Here is an 18,209-nt window from a genome sequence, read left to right as displayed (position 1 = left end):
TCTGGTAGGTAGTACAAAGGTTCAGGTGTGGTCAGATTTATTATTTAGTTCATTTATTAATATCTAGTCTATTCTATCCTATTGCAAACAGATTATTTGTACAGCCTTTTCTATTGACTTCATGCCCCATCATTCTTCTCGGATTTCCCGCTGATGTCTCCTGATATTTCGGACAATGTCCCGAGTGTCTTCGGTTCAACGGCATGGCCATTTGATGGCATTTCCTCAGTAATACCGCCGCTGATGCTAGGAACATTTGCACCCTTCAAATAAACTTCACTTTCTCCAATTTGCTTCCCCGCCTGGACCCAACGCTCAAAAGCACTCTGTTGACGCCCCTCACATTGTTTGATTAACTCCGGCCAATAGGTTGCGTGATCATACTCGAATGCAAGCTCTCCATCAAACTCAGCCCAGAGTTGTTGAGGAGGTACGTGTTGTTTCATATCATCATTGAACTTCAACTTTGCTTTAGTCAAGGGATCAATGAATGGGGTGATGAGTTTGAAAAAGCCGTTCACCATCCAAGGTACTTTTGAGGAATTAGCGAGGAATTTGTCAGTCAATTAGGAGACTTACTATTGATAATCAAAGCTCTCCCAAGTCGTTCAGGATAGTGAGTTTGAAGAATGTTCAAGACTTCTCTAGCTTGCCCAATGCCAGGCGCTGTGTTCGATCTACTCTTACTGGACTTGAAGTTGATCAACAATGCGAGCGTGGATTGGCCTGGAATCATCAAGTCGATACATCGCTCAAGCATGAATACCAAATGTTGTACTTGCTTGGGATTTGGTTCCGTATTTTGTCTTCCAGGATTCAAGTAATGACATGGACGCCCTTCGTTATCATAACCCAAGATGAACTGCTTGCCGGTTTCGTTCTCGATGGAGAGGTCATCGCCACTAAGATCGCTCACACCGTACTCCCGCCTCCAAGTCAGAGTTCCTAATAGTCGTTTTGGTGCTTCCGTAGCGGACCATTTTGTTGCTCGCAAGTACCGGCATAAACATTCTCTTGTTAACCATAACTTTTCACTATCTGTGATAGGCCCTCCTTTTGAATCTTTAGCCGGAATTTCTGTCCATGACTTGACAGTTTCTAACAGCGCATCGTATTTTTTCTGTTGTTCTTCTGTGAGTTCTGGCGAAGGAGGAGGCTTCGAAGACTCGAGCGGGTTGAGGAATGGTGGCTTAAGAGGACTTGGTCCTTTACCCTCAGTTGAAGCTAAAGATGTTTGCCCATTAGTAGGACCTCCTAGATTAACACCGGCCATCTCTTTTTCGATGCCTTCGACTTCGGTTTGATTCTCTGTTGACATTTTAAATAACAAAATAGATATTTGATTGCAAAATGGTACACCCCGAATTCGATCACATTCAGCTCCCGTAGACAAGAAGACACAGAATTCAAGGGGTAATTAGTAACTTATGCCCTGACACCAACTTGTTGCAATCTAAAAATGTGGTGCTAGCTCAGCCTTATGAGCGTTCCATTGGTGAATTTTAATTTTGTTACCACTTCTCAATTGAGTGTACCTACTGTTTTGAAACAATTGCCAAGAGGGATAGGATGGGATAGGATGTAATTGCCAGAGAAATTATAACAGAAACACGTTCTGTTACGAGTACAATTCATTAAGTTGAGCTTTTGAAAAAGGGTTTGTTGAACAGGTTACCATGGATCCCGAGGTCCATCCATGGATTTGATGAATTGTGGCTCGTTCGTGGCGCAAACTCGTGAAAATCAATTTAGTTGAAGCGCGTCAAAACGCGTCTCCCCAAATATCTTCCAAGATCAAACCTGACCGAACCTTCTCAACAATATCAACGATTTTTCTACACGACAGCCTCAAAATGGCGGAAAACGATAGTGAGCTGAATGATTTGTTTTCATCTGCGACTGCTTCAGGTGGACCCCTTGAGCCAGATGTACTCACAGAATTGCATTCAATTATGCGACTGCATTCAATACCCCCGCAAGAGCTTTTCTACAAATGGGAATCGTATAGCATTAAGATGGGACAGGATGATATGAAATTTGATATCGATACTGTTAGAGCGCTCAAACAAAGTGTGCAAGACGGGTTGGAAAAGGAGAATCGAAAAACCAAGGCTCAAACGTCGAATAAAAGAGTAGGAGCTACGCCTCGAAATGCAGGGAACAATAATGATGTTTTTGGAATGTGAGCAGGTTCTTGAATTATCAATTTGATCTTTACTCATAGTAACGTAGGTTAGATATTGCGCCAAATACCCCCCGAAGTGGGATGAGTTCGCGGCCGAAACGCAAAGTAGAGACACCTTCTATGTCAAGAGTGAAAGCAGAACCGGCCAGTAGCCCTCCAGACTTCAGGACATCAAAAAACCTGAGGGAGGTTGATACTGGTGCTGAAGCTGGAGCCGGCTCTTCATATGCTCCGTATGGTATCACGATCTTCTGAAATCGCCCAGTACTGACAGAACATAGTACTTCATTCAACGATAGAAAGTTCGCCGGCCAAACTGTAGAAGTTCTGAATGACCACCTCGAGCTACCAGAGCCTCCAATTGCTCCTTATCCAGAATCAAGAATCAAACTCACAGCCAACTCAGATATGAAGAAATTATCTTACAAGACAATGGCCATGAAATCATCAGAAGCGTCAGAGATATTGGATGACCGTATAGACGAGTTCATGCTTCTCATACAAGCACATCATGAGCTGGATGACTCGGACTTCGGTAGTGCAGCAAGTCAAAGTACGAATGAAATAGTATCTGTTGGAAGGATTGCATGCGACTCTGCCGAGGGAAAGCTTAATCCCTCTTCAATCGTACTTGAAACCTCACGAAGGATGGGAGCTGGATTACGAATACCACTCAAAGTTGATAAGATGAGTGGATTCCAATTCTTCCCTGGGCAGATAGTTGCGCTGAAGGGAATAAATGCTTCTGGGGAAGATTTTACAGTGAGCGAGATTCTTGAGCCACCTCTTCTAGGCGTTGCTGCATCCACGCCTGCTGGCCTTGATGAGCACGTTCGAAGACTTCGAGGAGTTCCAGATGCAATGGATGAAGACTCTGACCCTGCACCTCTAAACATTATTATTGGAAGTGGTCCCTTTACAGCAGATGACAATCTAGACTTCGAACCTCTACACGCAATTTGTAGCCAAGCAGCGGATACCTACGCTGATGTACTAGTTCTGACTGGGCCGTTTCTTGATATCGATCATCCTTTAATCGCAAGTGGAGATTTTGATCTCCCTGAGGAAGTTCTGGCTGATCCGGACACCGCCACTATGTCGGCCATCTTCAAACATCTTATTACTCCAGCTTTCACCCAACTCACTTCCACCCACCCCCGAATTACTATACTCCTTGTTCCTTCAGTCAAAGATGCTATCGATAAACATGCTGCCTGGCCTCAAGAACCCTTTCCAAAAAAAGACGTTGGACTCCCCAAAGCTGTCCGTGTCATCGGTAATCCCATGACAATTGCCCTGAACGAAATCGTCATGGGTATATCCTCCCAAGATATCTTGTATGAACTGCGGCATGAAGAAATAATTGGAGGGAAGCCACAGGATCCTACCTTGCTGGCTCGATTACCCAAGTATTTAATTGAGCAACGCCATTTCTTCCCCCTATTTCCACCGGTTCAGAGAACTCAATTGCCGAAAACTGGGACGGAGGATGGGATCCCCGTGGGAGCGATGCTAGATACAAGTTTCTTAAAGTTGGGGGAGATGATCAATGTGAGGCCGGATATGTTGGTGGTTCCAAGTTCATTACCCCCCTTCGCCAAGGTATGTGATCTTTACAACCCCCTTGTTTAGATTAATCAAGGACGTTCATTATGGGACCAAATTACTAACCTTGAGACATATAGGTTGTAGAAAGTGTGTTAGTTATCAACCCAGGATATTTATCGAAAAGAAGAGGAGCGGGGACATATGCGAAGTTGACAGTATACCCAGCATCGATGACGCAGCAAGAGAGAACGCAGGGAACTATGATCGGTCATAAGTTATTTGAGCGGGCTCGAGTAGATATTATACGGATATGAGACAGAGCTTCTAGAGGACTAAGTCATTAAAGGTAGAAAATGCCAAGCTCAAATTTCATGTCCCGAAGCTAATTAATATTCTACAGTTCGTAAGGTATCGACTACCCATCATTCAGCAGGAGAAACATGTATTTATAGCGATGCCTATCCTGACGACTCTGACTCCATTGAGACCATTAGCCTCTTACGTAGTATATAGTATTTTATTTGAGAAACAAAAAAGTCTAATATCCCGATTGAATTATATCCAGAGTCTTCATCTGGCATCAGACCCCCTAAACCTCATTTACCCGAGCCGAAATCTTATGCCCCGCGTTTCGCTTACTAAGGTTGATCCGCACCACACTTTTTTTGCAGGGATAAAATAACGCTACTGTGATCTTTAGTTCTTCAGCCTTTCGAACAATATTAATATCGGTATATACCTACAACTCGAATCATCGGACAAAAACAGTGAATTATTTCGATCCTCCAGATTCAAATCCATTTTCAACTATACCGTCCCAAATCATACTCAGAACAAACCATTATTGAAGACTTCATTCCTCTCCAGCTTGACGATCTACGAATTCACAAGAAAGTGACTCATTTTCGGATTTATTGCGACAACCTTCAAAACCCCCACCATCTCAAACTACGAAATATCGTCGCAACAGATTAAAACGCAGTAAATCTTAAGACTATATCAACGGAGTTGTTTCGCGTTGGTCTTAGGTCTAGTCTTTGGTTCATAAGCTTGAGTGCTCCATTTTTTATATCAAGCACCGCAATGTCTGCCGAAGACTCACCTGCGGCCACAAGCCCCGCAAATGCTGTCAAATCGAAGGCAGGAAGTACTGAATCCACACCTTCTTCAGCACAAGGAAAATCTCCCAGTACGAAATCAGGAAATGTAAAAGAAAATGCGAAACCCACACCCGATGGAGGAAAGTTATCAGCTGCAGAACTGAAAAAGAAGGCAAAGGAAGAGAAGGCCGCACGCAGAGCTGCAGCAGTACAGAGCAAAGCAACGGCTGAAAATCCAACTCCTGCCGCAGTGGCACCAGGACAGAAAAGCGAGTCCGCGAAGGGAGGAAAAACTCAACCTAAAAAAGGCTCAGAAGTACGAAATTTGCCAGTCAGAGGAGGGCCAACAAAATCCGCCCCAGCTGTAGAAGTCCCAAAGGTCGAAGATAAGACCGTTGATCTATTCAGACATTTATATAAACCACGAACAACTACAATTGCTGAGGCAAACAAGGATGTTCATCCCGCAGTGCTTGCCCTTGGGCTGCAAATGAGCAATTACACAATATGCGGCAGTTGCGCAAGACTTGTGGCAACACTGCAAGCATTTAAAAGAGTGAGTTTGTTTTTGAGAATCACTTCATCTATGCATCTATTTTCTCCACCCTTCTCCCTCTTCAAATGGCCGTGATCTCATTATCACTTTCTTACATTTTCTAGGTTGTCGAATCTTACAAAACCCCTGTAGGGGCAAGTCTTACACGTCATTTCATACCACATGTGCTCTCTCCTCAAATTGAGTACTTGGCTTCTTGTCGCCCACTTTCGGTATCTATGGGTAATGCTATTCGTCATCTTAAGCTGGAAATATCAAAAACGGACCCAGATCTGTCGGAAGCCGATGCGAAGGAGAGCGTTTGCGATGCCATCGATGTCTTTATGCGCGAGAGAATCACTTTTGCTGATAAAGTTATTGCCGATACTACTGCTGAGAAGATTAGAGATGGAGATGTCATATTAACTTACGGAAAAAGCAGTCTGGTGCAAAAAGCGTTAGTGAGAGCCCACGAAATGGGCAAGAAGTTTAGAGTCATTGTAGTGGACTCGAGACCTCTACATGAGGGAAAGCATTTAGCATCGGCACTAGTCAGTCTAGGTATCGAAGTCAAGTACTGTTTGATTCATGGACTAAGTCATAACATCCAAGATGTAACAAAAGTTCTATTAGGTGCTCACGCAATGATGAATAATGGCCGATTATATTCAAGGATAGGAACAGCTTTGGTTGCCATGGAAGCTTCATCCGCTGACAAGCCAGTCATCGTTCTTTGCGAGACCATCAAATTCACTGATCGAGTAGCTTTGGACTCAATTGTTCTTAATGAGATTGCACCAGCCAATGAGCTCGTGATTGCTGGAGGACCATTGGAGAATTGGATGGATGTCAAGAAACTCCAACTTTGCAATCCTATGTACGATGTTACTCCGGCCGAGTATATTCAAATGGTTGTTACGGAGTCAGGAAGTATACCTACTACTTCTGTACCAGTTCTTCATAGATTAGTAAATGAAGCTCAATAAAGCGTTGCAATATCTAGAGAGCTCAAAGAGTAGCATAATTTCATTGGGCAGGTGTTGGATGGCGTTCAAAAAGAATTTTGATGATATCAAAAGGATCACATCTGATGTATGATAGTGTAATGGTTGGATGAAATGAAATGCAATGTCCAGACTTCCTTACTTCAAATCCATGTGAACGTCCGCACCATATTGAGACATCTCTGGGGATTATCTTCATGTTGAGGCATTTGTGCAATTTCTTTCTCATTGACCAATCGCCCGTAAAACTTTGTACAATTTCCATATCTCTTCTTGGTTTCTTTTCATCCCCTGCCCATTCAGAACCCACTCCCCCCCCGGTTTTTAAATTCCCAGCGCTCTTCCAATAAACAATTTATGACTCCTCAACAGCTTCCTCCCTCTCCTTCCTCCTCGCCCTCTTCTCCAAAATAGCTGTTCGTCTAGCTCCGAGGATAGCCTGTTGTCGGCTCTCAACCCCCTGCATCCAATATCCGAACGAAGCACCGACGCCGCCGAAAACGGGGTAGACCCAGAGAGATTGTCTGTTGAAGAAAGGTCGCATTTCGAGACCGAGTTGCCAGGCGCGGACAGCGAGGCCTAGTGAAAATGCATGTCAGTAAACGAAAGGGGAAGAGTGAAATTTGCGGGGAATTAACTGGTAAGAGGAGGGGCAGATGGAAGAGGGGAATATACCAAAGCCAGTCCAGAAGAGAACTTTGTGAACCATATTTTTGTTTGTGATATGAGAATTGAGGCTTGGGTGGATAATTGTGGGCTTGGCTATGGCGTGAACTGCACAATCAGAATTGAAGATTTGCAGGCGTATATGATGGGTTGTGTAGTCGCTACTACGGCTTCTACTCCAGGATTCACTCGGATGGTTGTTGAAGGTCACTTTAGATCGCACTAGCGCGATTGGCTGATCGATATGTAACACGTGACTTGCGTCTATTGAATTGAATTCAATGCGCGGACAACTTACTTTGAGATTCCTCATTCCAATGTTTTTTGTTCCTCCCTTTCAATTGTTCACAAGGTCGTTAAGATTTTTCTCCTCCAATATGAAGTAAATTTCCGAAAAGCTTTGAATAATTCAATTCAGTACGAGGAAAGAATGGCGACGATGGCATCTACCTACAAAAAAGATGGTGGTCATTCTGGACCTCCACCGCGAAAGAAAGTAAAGACTTCAGAGTTACCACTTGCATCTGCGACTAGAGCGGCCATTGAAGGATTGGCCCATACATACAAGAAGAAGGGTACTTATGACGAGTTGAGAACCAAAATTTGGCAGGAATTGGAGAAAGGCGTATGTGTTTCCAAATTATTTCAACGTGCTTTTGCGCCACGAGATTTCTGGGAATAGGAATGGGCTCTTTGAGATAATTGTTCAGATACTAACTATGAGTGGTCACTGTAGGATTTTGAGGATGAATTTACGAGTTCATTATTGAGTGTTGCGGAAGAGCAATTAGAGAAGGACCCCAGGCAGCTACTCCGGTTGGATCGCAGTAAGGCTACATTGCTTATCGAGGGAGCTGTGGATCGCGCGGGTATCTACCAATCTGCGGAGGCGACAATCGATAAATTAATCCAGGCATACATTCCAGAAATTGAAGAAGGGGTTCGCACGATTCGCAAAAGTGACATTGGGGAAGAAGCAGCTGAGAAGGAGTTTTTGAGAGGAGGTAAAACGGATGAGCAATACGCGGAAGAAGCTGCAAAGAAGAAAGCGGCCAGAGAGAAAGTTAGGGAGGAACTGAGAGAGAAGGAAAAGGCCATTGCAGACGAGAAGAGAAAGCAAGAGAAATTAAAGAGGAGAGAAGAAGAGAAGAGAATTGAGGCTGATCAGGAGAGAAAGAGGGAGGCTAGGAAAAAGGCTGAGTTGGAGGCGGAAGAAGAGAGGGAGAAAGAACGGGAAAAGGAAGACAAGGAGAGGAGGGAGAGGAGGGAGAGAGACCGCGCTAGGGATCGAGATCGTGATCGCGAGAGAGAACGGGACCGCGACCGGGACCGGGATAGAGGAGATAGAGATAGGGGCCGGGATAGGGATAGGGACGATCGAAGAAGAAGATATGACGACGATAGACGCAGAGATTCCCTCGGTGTTCGAACGCCTATCTCGAAGCCAGAATTATCTAAGGAAGAAATTGAACGTCTCGAACAAGAGGCTCTTAATGATCTTCTGAAAGAGGGCAAAAAGGTTGCTAATCGATCTAGACATCTATTGGAGATGGAGGTTGACGAGACCTTGGCACCACCTCCCCGAAAGGCAATGCCCGCCTCAGCCATCAAACCAATATCTCGAGATACGCCTGCTAAAACGATTGAGCATAAGAAAACTGCAGTTGCGAAGCTCAAGGAAGAATCCGGTTCGAAAACGCCTCAACTAGCCGATACAAAGCTGATGGTAGACAAGGCGAATGAGTCCAGCCATGACAAAGAAGGTAGTCAACGAGCTAAAAGTCCCGAATCAAGCAGGGATGCTACTAAGGTTAAGGATGAGACAAAGACTAATGAGGAATCTAAAGCTACAGAAGTAAATTACGATGGCCGCCAAGACAAGGATGAGCGCTCTCGCCGTGGAAGTCGAGATCGGGATGATAGACGACGACGAGACAGCAGAGATAGGGATCGCGACCGAGATAGAAAGGATAGTAGAGATCGGGATCGAGGCGACTATCGACGACGTAGGTCAAGTAGAGATCGTGATGATAGGCGTGATAGAGATCGTATTCGATCGAGATCTCGCGACCGACGAAGAAGTTACAGATCACGAAGCCGTGAACGTGTAGGGGACCGTGACACAAGACGTGCAGAGAGCAGTGTGACTAGGACAAGCGCCTCGAATCTCGATACGGAATCATACAAAGTTGCTGCGGCACAAGCAAGAGCTGAGGAAGCTAGAAAGTGGAACGAAGAACGAAAGAATCAGCCGCAATTACCTAGTTTATCAACCAAAAAGGAAGAGGCCATCGCTGCCACACCTAGAGCAAAGGATGATGCTATAATGAGCAGTCCTGTCTCGGCAAGAAAAAGAGATATTTCTCGCGATAGGGAAAGTCATAGGAGAGAATCTCGCGCAAGAAGTAGGTCACCTACTGCGAGACGAAGTAGTCGGATCGAGAGAAGCACTAGTCCGATCAATATTGACCGATATGTACCAGGTGCCACTGAACGAAGGGAAAGTATAGTTGCGAGAAGTTCCCCAAGGAAGAGGGAGAGAAGTAGGGATAGGGAAAAGGAGAGGAGATCAAGAGATGATGATAGGCCGAGGAGGAGGAGCCGATCGCCCGATTATAGGAGAGATAGAGATAGAGATGGGCATTCCAGGAGGTATAGAAGTCGAAGTAGAGACAGGGATAGGAGGAGGGAGAGGAGTAGGAGTAGAGATAGGGAGAGAGACAAGGATAGGGATAGGAGGGATAGGGATCGAGATCGCGACAGAGTCAGAGACAAGGATCGTGATAGAAAGAGAGATAGAAGTAGAGAGTCGAGGAGGGAATCGAGGAGATGAGTGTATCTACCCTTGTAGGATAGGAGCCGAAAGAAGGGAAAAGGAGACCATGGTTTAGGTATTTATAATAGCGTCCCGTACGCGATCACGGAATCTTGGCAAATTTGGGTCTAATTTTACTTTGCTCGCCACATCAATGAAGCGACGGATGAGCGGATGTGGTTACTTACGTCTGCAACCTGGAGTAACGGTGTTAGGAAGTGTTGGTTGTTTGTACGATAAGTTGCAGAGCTGGGATAATGCTGAGGGATGTTAATTCATAAATTAGAACACACCAAATAATGCCAAGCGAAGAGTTCGAGGAATTTGAGACTTGATCAATAAACTTTTCATTACATAGGTCTCTAGTGACGACATTTTCTATTGTCTCAGAGAGCAATAGATTAACCGAATTGATGCGAATTGAATTGGCTCCAGACTAAAGAAATGTCAACTACAAGGATGACTGACAGTGTTGGTGAAATAATGGGACCTTATAATCTAATGTCTTCTTCCAGAGAAGCTCGCTCGCCTCTGCCACACCAAAAGACACTAAATTCTTCAAATTCAACTCCTCTGTCTTCAAGCCCTTAGCCTGAATAAATTCCGCTTTAGAAACTAATTTCTTGCCCTCCCCAAAAGCGACTATAGCCTCAGCCCAATCACCAAGAATCTTTCTCGTCTGCGGTGCTTTGCCAAATACCCAGAAGAATGTATGAGGCATACCCTCATATTCCTGAAGCACAACTGTAACGCCCTGTGAAAAAGCAGTTTGAGCTAACAGTCGGGAGCCATCCACAATTTGTTCTTGCCCCGATGCAAACCATAGAGGACAAGAACCAGACCAATCAAAGGAGGCAACGGGACTTGCTAGCGGGTGAGCAAGCATCCCAGCCTCGCAGTATAAATTTGCTCGTGCGGGCTTGGTTGGCCAGATCAAACAGGTAGGAAAGCTTTTTTCTAGGTAGGGGAGTTTCTCGATGGGAAAGGGAAATATATCATGCATTATGTTTCGTTTGTGTGAGGGAAGCGCATTGACTAGATCAGTTGTGACGCTCAACACTGCGAGACCTGCGGGTACGAACTCGGCTGGCTGGATTGTATTTCCATGGAAATTGATGACGGCATTTTTTCGTTTGAGCTGCAGAAGAACTTGTAATAAGCTTAATGCGAGGGCGGATCCGGAACTATCGCCTGCTATTACAATGTTCTTGGCTGGAATGGCTTCGTGTGGTGAGTTTGGAGGTGGTGCGAGAAGTGAAAGGTAGGCTTGGAATATATCGAGGAAAGCTGCTGGGAAGGGATTCTGTGGTGCCAAACGCTGCTTCACCATTAGGATTTTACCTCCTGTTGCTTTGGCTAGGCTTCCAATACGTCTTCGGTAGCTGGAAGGGGTATTGAGTCTAAAGCTCACATGTGAGTAAATTACAAGTGATATTTGAAAGGGGTACACATACACGAATGAACCGCCATAGAGATACAAAACTGTTAATGGACTCTTGGTACCCTCCACTAATTTTTGATACTTCTCATTTTCTGACAGTAGTGGTTCGAGCGTACCCGCTTCAACTCCCTCGTGGTAACCTGTCCATTCACAGGAGAGTGGCTCGCAATTTGGACGATCATAATGTATATTATGCGTGTTTGCCTCATCGATGCGACCAAGAAGTAACTCTCGAGAGTTGTCATCGTGGGAAGGAGACGGTGCTGTGAATTTGCTAACCCATACAGGACCTTTGACAGGAAGATCCTGTGTCGTTGCAGCTTGCTGGACAGAGATAGAAGTGCTGATTGCATCGTTCCAATATTTCTTCTCTCATTTTGCTTAGTCGCAGCAGTCAGGTGTTTGATATTTTGAAAATCCATTTTTAATAGGCCTGTTTGAAGTAGAGTGTTGCAAACGGGAATATATGCGTCTTGGGATTCTCAAACTAATATCTTGTGTTGAATACTGCAGACAAGATTAGCAGAAGCCCGATATGTAGCGAAAAATAAATCGGAGCTTGATTTGTAAAAAAGAATAGAGGAGTTAATCGATTGAGAATGGTTGTATAATCACAACGCTAGGAGAATTGTGCCAGGGTGGAAGAAGCAGAAACTTCTAGGTGAATACTAACGAGGAAATGAAGTGAATTCGCAGTTCGCAGTCACAGTCCGCGGCAGCGATATGGTTACCCGTGGACTGTCTAGGTATGTGGAAAGCCTCGACAAATCCCGCTTAAATGATGGATCGAAATTTGAAGTAAAAATTAAAAAGAGATTCTTTGAACAGACCAAATGGTGGAACTCAGTAAATATATACCCATAGAACACGCCACAGGAAAACGAAACATGTGGGTGAGTGGCTCAGTCTAAACATATACCGAGGTGTATGTAGGTACCTAGTATCTGCAGTCCAACAAACAAAAGCTATTTTAATAAGCGAGGCTGTTGATACTGATGAAGATTTATACTGTAGCACGCATGGACAGACTTTTACATGGAGTCAGCAATAGTTTCAAACACTTCTTGCCACTGCAATTGAATTTCACAGGTACGCATATAATGATTAGAATGTAGCAAAATACAAAAGCTCTTGATAGAAGATCGACATCTTTCAACTCTATCTTATCCCCGATATTATGGGATGAAAGCAAATCTCCTGTTGATGAATGCAAAGGCAAAACTGTAGCCAGACAGTACCCCATATATATTCTGAAAACAATGTCACCCAACTGCCCAAGCATCTTTGGCAGTAAATATTGGAAAATTACATTAATGGAACGGCAAAACCAAGCCCCACTACACAACCGACAGTTAATTTTTGACGTCTAATTTTGTTCAGCCAACAACAGCATTGAAACTATGATACATGAACATCCCGCTGGACTCGTACACCATCCGAAGGCAAGCTCGGTGCCTTATTGCCGCTCTGTATCTGTGTAGAAACTCCCGTCATATGAATGTTATCGCCATTGCTATCCCCCATTCTGTAATAGTAAGCGGCAGGATTTGTGTGCAAATCGGAAGCGGCCTTAGTCGTACTTTTGTCGGAATTCGCAGAAAAATGGTTGGTCCAAAGCGAAGTGCCTATAGTGTGAAACTTGCCAAAAAGAGGTTTGTATGTCGGTAAACAAGCGCAGAGGATCGCTATTCCTAGATTAATGACCGACCATAAAGATGCTTGCGCTAGCGATACTGTATTCTCTCAGCTTAAGTTCTGATCAAGAAAAGACAGAGACTTACGTAGTGAGGCACTTGGCTTGTAAACATATCCGATTCGTATGGCGCTGGTAACAACGACCCTATATTCATGAATATTATTTGCTTATGATCTATGATTACCGAACGGGGGTGCTTACAGTGCTCCCAAAAGGAAGATGCAGAGTATTCCAAGTCTTTTTGACAATGGCATATGTAGGCTAAGAATGATTTTCAATGGAAGACCAAGAATGGCGATATCTAACAACATATCGACAAGCTCCATAATTAAGAAGTACAGTGGAAAATTGAAACATTTCCCTTTGACTTCTGGATTCCAAAATGTAGCCATGGGTATGCAGTAGAGTAGGTCACCGATGATGGTAACGACAAACCAAACTATGCATATCGCCATGATAATGTAATTGTTTCTCAAGAAGCTATCGGTGGTAAAAATGCGACGATAGAAGAATAGGATCGAAAGTTTGATGGTAGTGACATTGATAGCGTAAAGTGGAGGAATAGCATACTCGCTCTTGAAATACTGTTTGCGACTTAGAGCGAGCACAAGGGGGTCGGTATATGTCTGTCCACTGCCAATCGTATAGACACCGACCAGTATATTGGCACAGAATGGAAAGAACAAAATGACACTGGCGATGAGAAGCCAGTCGTCAATACCAAACTTGGCTCTCTTTACTACCCTAGTCCAGACGCGGAGCGCAGCGGCTAGGTAGATATGCCATAAAGAATATGCAGATAACCAGAGTCGTGTATCCCACATGATTCAGTCCCAGCTTATATGGAGCGGAGGAAGCGGGGGTAGTCATGTTTTATTGATAAGATAGAAGGCAGAGTTGAGATCGTCAAAGAGAAAGTCTGACAAAGGGCTCCAGTAAGGTAGCGCAGTAGAATTAGAGCAAGCGCAGAGACACTTACATTATATGTATTAAGAAAATGGAGGATGGCATTTGAAGTCAACGAAACACGAGAGGCAATGTCGAGTATCAGAAGAGGGTTCTGGTTGTGCCTAACTCTCAACTAGAGTGTTGTTGTGGTACCTACAGGTGTGCGAATAGAGTTTGAGGATATTAATAGGACCGTTACACCTTCGAACTACAGCTGCAGTCAATCGTAATGTCTAAGGAGGGGTCAGAGATCCTCATACTTTTCAGACGAGGGCTTTCAACAAGGCCTCATGCTATGGCTGCAGTCATGGTTGCATTTCTTCAAAGATCTTTCTTGTTAAGTAAATTATTGTGAAGCTTTCCTACAATAATTACAAACAATGGGGACGCCACCTTGTCTGAAATGCTAGGGATCCCGACAAAGAAAAATATTCAACAAACAGAACTTTTAATTGATATCCATCTTGTAGTCGAATTGAAATATGATATGTTCTGATGCAAACGCATTGTTTCTGAGATGTGATTATGTTAGTGAACAGTCAACGGTAGAAGAGATCCCAGAGATCCATGCTGGAAGGAATGATGTATGGAATCAAACAATTAGCTAGTTCTTAATCGTCACTCTTTCCACTTATTGAATCTCCCCCCCTTTCCCTCTTTTTTCCTTCAAGCAGCCACAAATTAGCAATTTAATTTGGAATAAGTCTGCGCCGCGAAGGGCTTCAATTTTTAAAATTGACCTACAAAAGTGAGGAGAAAGTCGAATGCCAAGTTTCGATCGAGTACTGCCGTAGAACCCCAACAATAATAGAAAGGGGGGTGGTCTACTTTGATTTGTCTTTGAGTAATGCCACCCTAATCCTTATTTCCCCAGGATTAAAGGCGGGATTACGAATATACTAGCTTGACCGGCCGTTCCCATTTGTTGAGTCGATTCGGCATATGTTTGAGTCTTACATGGAATGCATATTTGCAAGCATTCCGCATTATCAACTGGACATCCATCCAGAACGAAATAACCGGGCGCACCAAATTCGCCAAAATCTAAACCCTGCTAGAAACACTATCACTCCGAACGTATTAGGTAATAATGTCAGAAAGTGATACGGATCTTCAAAAAAAGATAAACTAATTATAGATTATAAGTATCTTTTTTTCTTTTTCATATCTTGATCCAATTGATAGCCAGAAATCTTGAAAGTCTGATTTAGAAGAGAATTTAAAGAAATGGTGTGATCTTTTGGCGTGCCGAGCTTTTCGTCCTACTGGAGCGGACATCCCTATTTGCCGAACTTTTTGCAATTGCAGGAAACCCTCCAGTCGACGGTGAGACATGTCCTTCTCCAATCGCGGACTATTTATTTATTTATCTTCATCAAGAATATTCTCAGTGTGGAGGCCTAATAGATGGCTACTTCGCTAGTAAGTCAGCAATTGCTTGAAGAAAGATATGCTTCAATTAGAATCACCGCGAGCGAGCTAGTAGTGTTTTTAGTGTGAGCTCTCACAAAATCATTGTACGACGTATGACTATTGTGATTATTTTCCAGATTAAGTAATGTGCGGTATTGTACTAATAGACTCAATCTCTCTCTCTCACTTTAACCAATATACCGGGGGTATCTCTCGCCTGGGCGCCTAGAATGTAATCTCGGCTAGCATCTATATCACGAGCTCTATTAACTTGTGAGACATCAAAATCAAACCGTCGATACACAGAAGCTAAAATCAAATAGAGCTCTGCGCGAGCGAGATTGATACCTAAGCAGGATCTAGTTCCGCGATTGAAGGGGACAAGGTACCGCTCGAGCTTTTTGTTCTGAATCCCCAACCATCTCTCTGGCTTGAAAACCATAGGTTCCGGGAAGATTTTATCATTTTGATGCGTGAGTAAGGCTGTCATGTTAACTATTGTTCCGGCTGGAATCGTTTTACCATGACAGATGAAGGTTTTATCTGGGAATTGTCGGCCAATACGGTGGGTAACTGGATCGGCAAGACGGAGCCCTTCTTGGATGACAGCTGTCAAATACGGCAGTTTTTCTAATTCTGACAGTGAAAGAGATTTTGAAGGGTCTGGAATGGCAGATTTCAGCTCTTCGTGAAGCCGCTGAGTAATCACAGGGTTGGCCGAGATGTGATATGAGGTTCCTCTGAGGACATATGCTCTGGATACATACATAGTAAGCTATCATTCGCAAAGTTTTCTGCAGAGACTACTCACGTTGTACCAGAGCCTGCTGTGACTAAACTGAAAGCTTCATCACGTAGTCTGTCTCGCTCCATTTCTTGGGGTGGCAACTTGCTCTCTAATAGCTCATGAAAGACAGTCCTATCAACAAGTTTCCTTGATTCGGGCTCTTCGTGCTCATTTCGAATGGACTCTACTTGTCTAGAAAGATCCTATACTTGGTTAAGGATTGATTGAGTCAGGATTAGTTATTAAAGATTTACCTTGCGGTAATCAAGGATGTCTGCCATGGCAGGAGCCAAGATTTTGTTCATGTTGTCCTAAAGATGTCAGCATCGTCGGAAAGCAAAGGCCAAAAAGGACTAGAAATACCGGAAGAGAATAGCTAAATCTCATCAAGTACGGGATATGAATGTTCTTGAAAGTTAGTATTCATTCCAATTGATTGATACTTTACGTACCAAAAGACTAATAACCAAGAAGTTGTCCACGTCGTCAAAGGACTTACGTCCAAAGTCTTCCCTCAAAATGTTATCTGGCTGCCTCGAGAAACAGTAGTCATTGATGATATCCAGTGTCACTGCCGCATAGAAATACTTCATATTGAGAGTTACCCCAGATTTACTTGCCTCCTCAAGTCGATCGCAAAGAATGAGGATAGGACGTTGGATTCTTGAAACGAGGTCGTTGATTGATTTTTTGGAGAAGAATGGATTGAGAGCATTTCTTCTTATGCGGTGGTGCTCATGATCCTGTGTTCCTATAGTCTTTGCAAAATTAGCAACATGATTTAAACTGATAGAGACTGAGATCTACCGCTGGATATGGACCGAATGCTTCAGCAACATTTAGAGGTTTTTGCGTTCGGCCATTTGACTGATTAAACACCTCTTCGAAGAAATCAGGATCATCGATATGAACCTCATTCGGGTTGATTCTAATGACGGGGCCTAGAGGGAAATATCAGTGATGCTGAAGTTACGGCAAAAGACTCAAACACCATACCATACTGCTTGTGCAACCTTTTAAGTTGGAAGGTATATTGACCACTGAGGTACAAATCGTAGTACCATTCGTAGAGGTAAGTCGATATCGCAAGTGGATGTCCGCGGATATGTGCAAGAGGGTGGAATAGAAATCGATAAGTCAGTAGCCCAGCTCCGTAAGTAATGAATAAGGCTAGAAGTAAGGTTTGTATCTCCATAATTTCTGATTTGAAAAACTGAGAAGATGCTGTGGTTTTGCGATACTTAGATAAAAAGCCAGAAGTTCTATCTAAACAGTGTAGTAGGATATGATAACTCTAAGCTTTGCCAAGACCAAAACAACCAATACGACTGCAACTACTAATTACACACCTTGTTAAGCCTGTTAAGCCTGCTAAGTCACTTTGTGAAACCTCATCTACCTCGTATCATATCTGGCACCCTTGTACGCCACCAACACGTAGGAAGCTACCCCGCTATCTGTGCCGCATTACATGTTGTATTTTCTTCGGCAATGCAAAAAGTCACAGCCTTCGGAGCCCGTCGTTTCCCCCAGGGTGTCTCTACAAATAACGGCCCCGGTCTTATTAGGTAGAAAGTGTGGCTGCAATATCGATATCGAATTTAATGCAAGGCCTAGCTCTGACAGAAATCGAAAGCAACTATTCAATTCGAACATTTCTGTTTCAAGGATTCCAAGTATTGTTGACTATTATTGATGAACGAGTGAATCCGGGCTGTGCACCATGTTCAGCTAAGGAATATCTATAGCTCTGCATGCTGTAATCTCCTCAAAAGATGTCACTATATATTAACACGGAGCTTCTCTCGGTCTGCATATGTCCAAAAAGAGAGTTTAATGCTGCAAGTCTCAGTAATCATCTGGTGAGAATTAGCCAGTTTCTAGCTCTAGTGGGGAAATTGGGGAAACTTACAGCCAGTGGTCGTGACCGGCATTTGCAGCGAGGATCTGCCTATCATGGCACTGATGGTACGACCGCTTCCCAGAAAGAAGATGATCGTTGAATGAAGAACTATAACTTGCCATTCTGTTGTTGCAATATCCAACGACTGAAGACAGAATAGATAAGCCT

The 18,209-nt window shown here is 43.7% G+C and overlaps 7 protein-coding genes across 7 annotated transcripts; 3 read left to right on the top strand and 4 right to left on the bottom strand.

Annotated features, from left to right (window-relative positions):
- Positions 1-119: 119 nt before the first annotated feature.
- On the bottom strand, positions 120-1,318 carry EAF02_006601 (uncharacterized protein; the record flags this gene model as incomplete). The annotated part of the gene is made up of 2 exons (XM_038902649.1): positions 120-532; positions 580-1,318. The coding sequence occupies 2 exons, from the start codon at positions 1,316-1,318 to the stop codon at positions 120-122; spliced, it is 1,152 nt and encodes a 383-aa protein (XP_038757869.1).
- Positions 1,319-1,853: 535 nt separating this feature from the next.
- EAF02_006600 (uncharacterized protein) lies at positions 1,854-4,288 on the top strand (the record flags this gene model as incomplete). The annotated part of the gene is made up of 5 exons (XM_038902648.1): positions 1,854-2,182; positions 2,233-2,418; positions 2,467-3,787; positions 3,871-4,079; positions 4,134-4,288. The coding sequence occupies 4 exons, from the start codon at positions 1,854-1,856 to the stop codon at positions 4,045-4,047; spliced, it is 2,013 nt and encodes a 670-aa protein (XP_038757868.1). The 3' UTR covers positions 4,048-4,079; positions 4,134-4,288.
- Positions 4,289-4,816: 528 nt separating this feature from the next.
- On the top strand, positions 4,817-6,354 carry EAF02_006599 (uncharacterized protein; the record flags this gene model as incomplete). The annotated part of the gene is made up of 2 exons (XM_038902647.1): positions 4,817-5,389; positions 5,494-6,354. 2 exons carry the CDS (start codon positions 4,817-4,819, stop codon positions 6,352-6,354), a joined length of 1,434 nt encoding a protein of 477 aa, XP_038757867.1.
- Positions 6,355-6,727: 373 nt separating this feature from the next.
- EAF02_006598 (uncharacterized protein) lies at positions 6,728-7,081 on the bottom strand (the record flags this gene model as incomplete). The annotated part of the gene is made up of 2 exons (XM_038902646.1): positions 6,728-6,951; positions 7,048-7,081. The coding sequence occupies 2 exons, from the start codon at positions 7,079-7,081 to the stop codon at positions 6,728-6,730; spliced, it is 258 nt and encodes an 85-aa protein (XP_038757866.1).
- A 396-nt stretch (positions 7,082-7,477) lies between these two features.
- On the top strand, positions 7,478-9,871 carry EAF02_006597 (uncharacterized protein; the record flags this gene model as incomplete). Its single annotated transcript, XM_038902645.1, has 2 exons — positions 7,478-7,663; positions 7,775-9,871. 2 exons carry the CDS (start codon positions 7,478-7,480, stop codon positions 9,869-9,871), a joined length of 2,283 nt encoding a protein of 760 aa, XP_038757865.1.
- Positions 9,872-10,178: 307 nt separating this feature from the next.
- Positions 10,179-13,814, bottom strand: EAF02_006596 (uncharacterized protein; the record flags this gene model as incomplete). Its single annotated transcript, XM_038902644.1, has 5 exons — positions 10,179-11,253; positions 11,308-11,663; positions 12,726-13,027; positions 13,076-13,134; positions 13,192-13,814. 5 exons carry the CDS (start codon positions 13,812-13,814, stop codon positions 10,305-10,307), a joined length of 2,289 nt encoding a protein of 762 aa, XP_038757864.1. The 3' UTR covers positions 10,179-10,304.
- Positions 13,815-15,457: 1,643 nt separating this feature from the next.
- Positions 15,458-17,333, bottom strand: EAF02_006595 (uncharacterized protein; the record flags this gene model as incomplete). Its single annotated transcript, XM_038902643.1, has 7 exons — positions 15,458-16,106; positions 16,163-16,341; positions 16,393-16,449; positions 16,502-16,546; positions 16,591-16,896; positions 16,946-17,079; positions 17,135-17,333. 7 exons carry the CDS (start codon positions 17,331-17,333, stop codon positions 15,521-15,523), a joined length of 1,506 nt encoding a protein of 501 aa, XP_038757863.1. The 3' UTR covers positions 15,458-15,520.
- Positions 17,334-18,209: the final 876 nt, after the last annotated feature.

This window comes from Botrytis sinoallii (genome assembly GCF_014898435.1).
Source record: "Botrytis sinoallii strain Bc 23 chromosome Unknown BSIN_010, whole genome shotgun sequence".
Classification (NCBI taxonomy): Eukaryota; Fungi; Ascomycota; class Leotiomycetes; order Helotiales; family Sclerotiniaceae; genus Botrytis; species Botrytis sinoallii.
The sequence above is the reverse complement of the archived record's forward strand: the minus strand, read 5'-3'. Positions and strand labels throughout refer to the sequence as shown.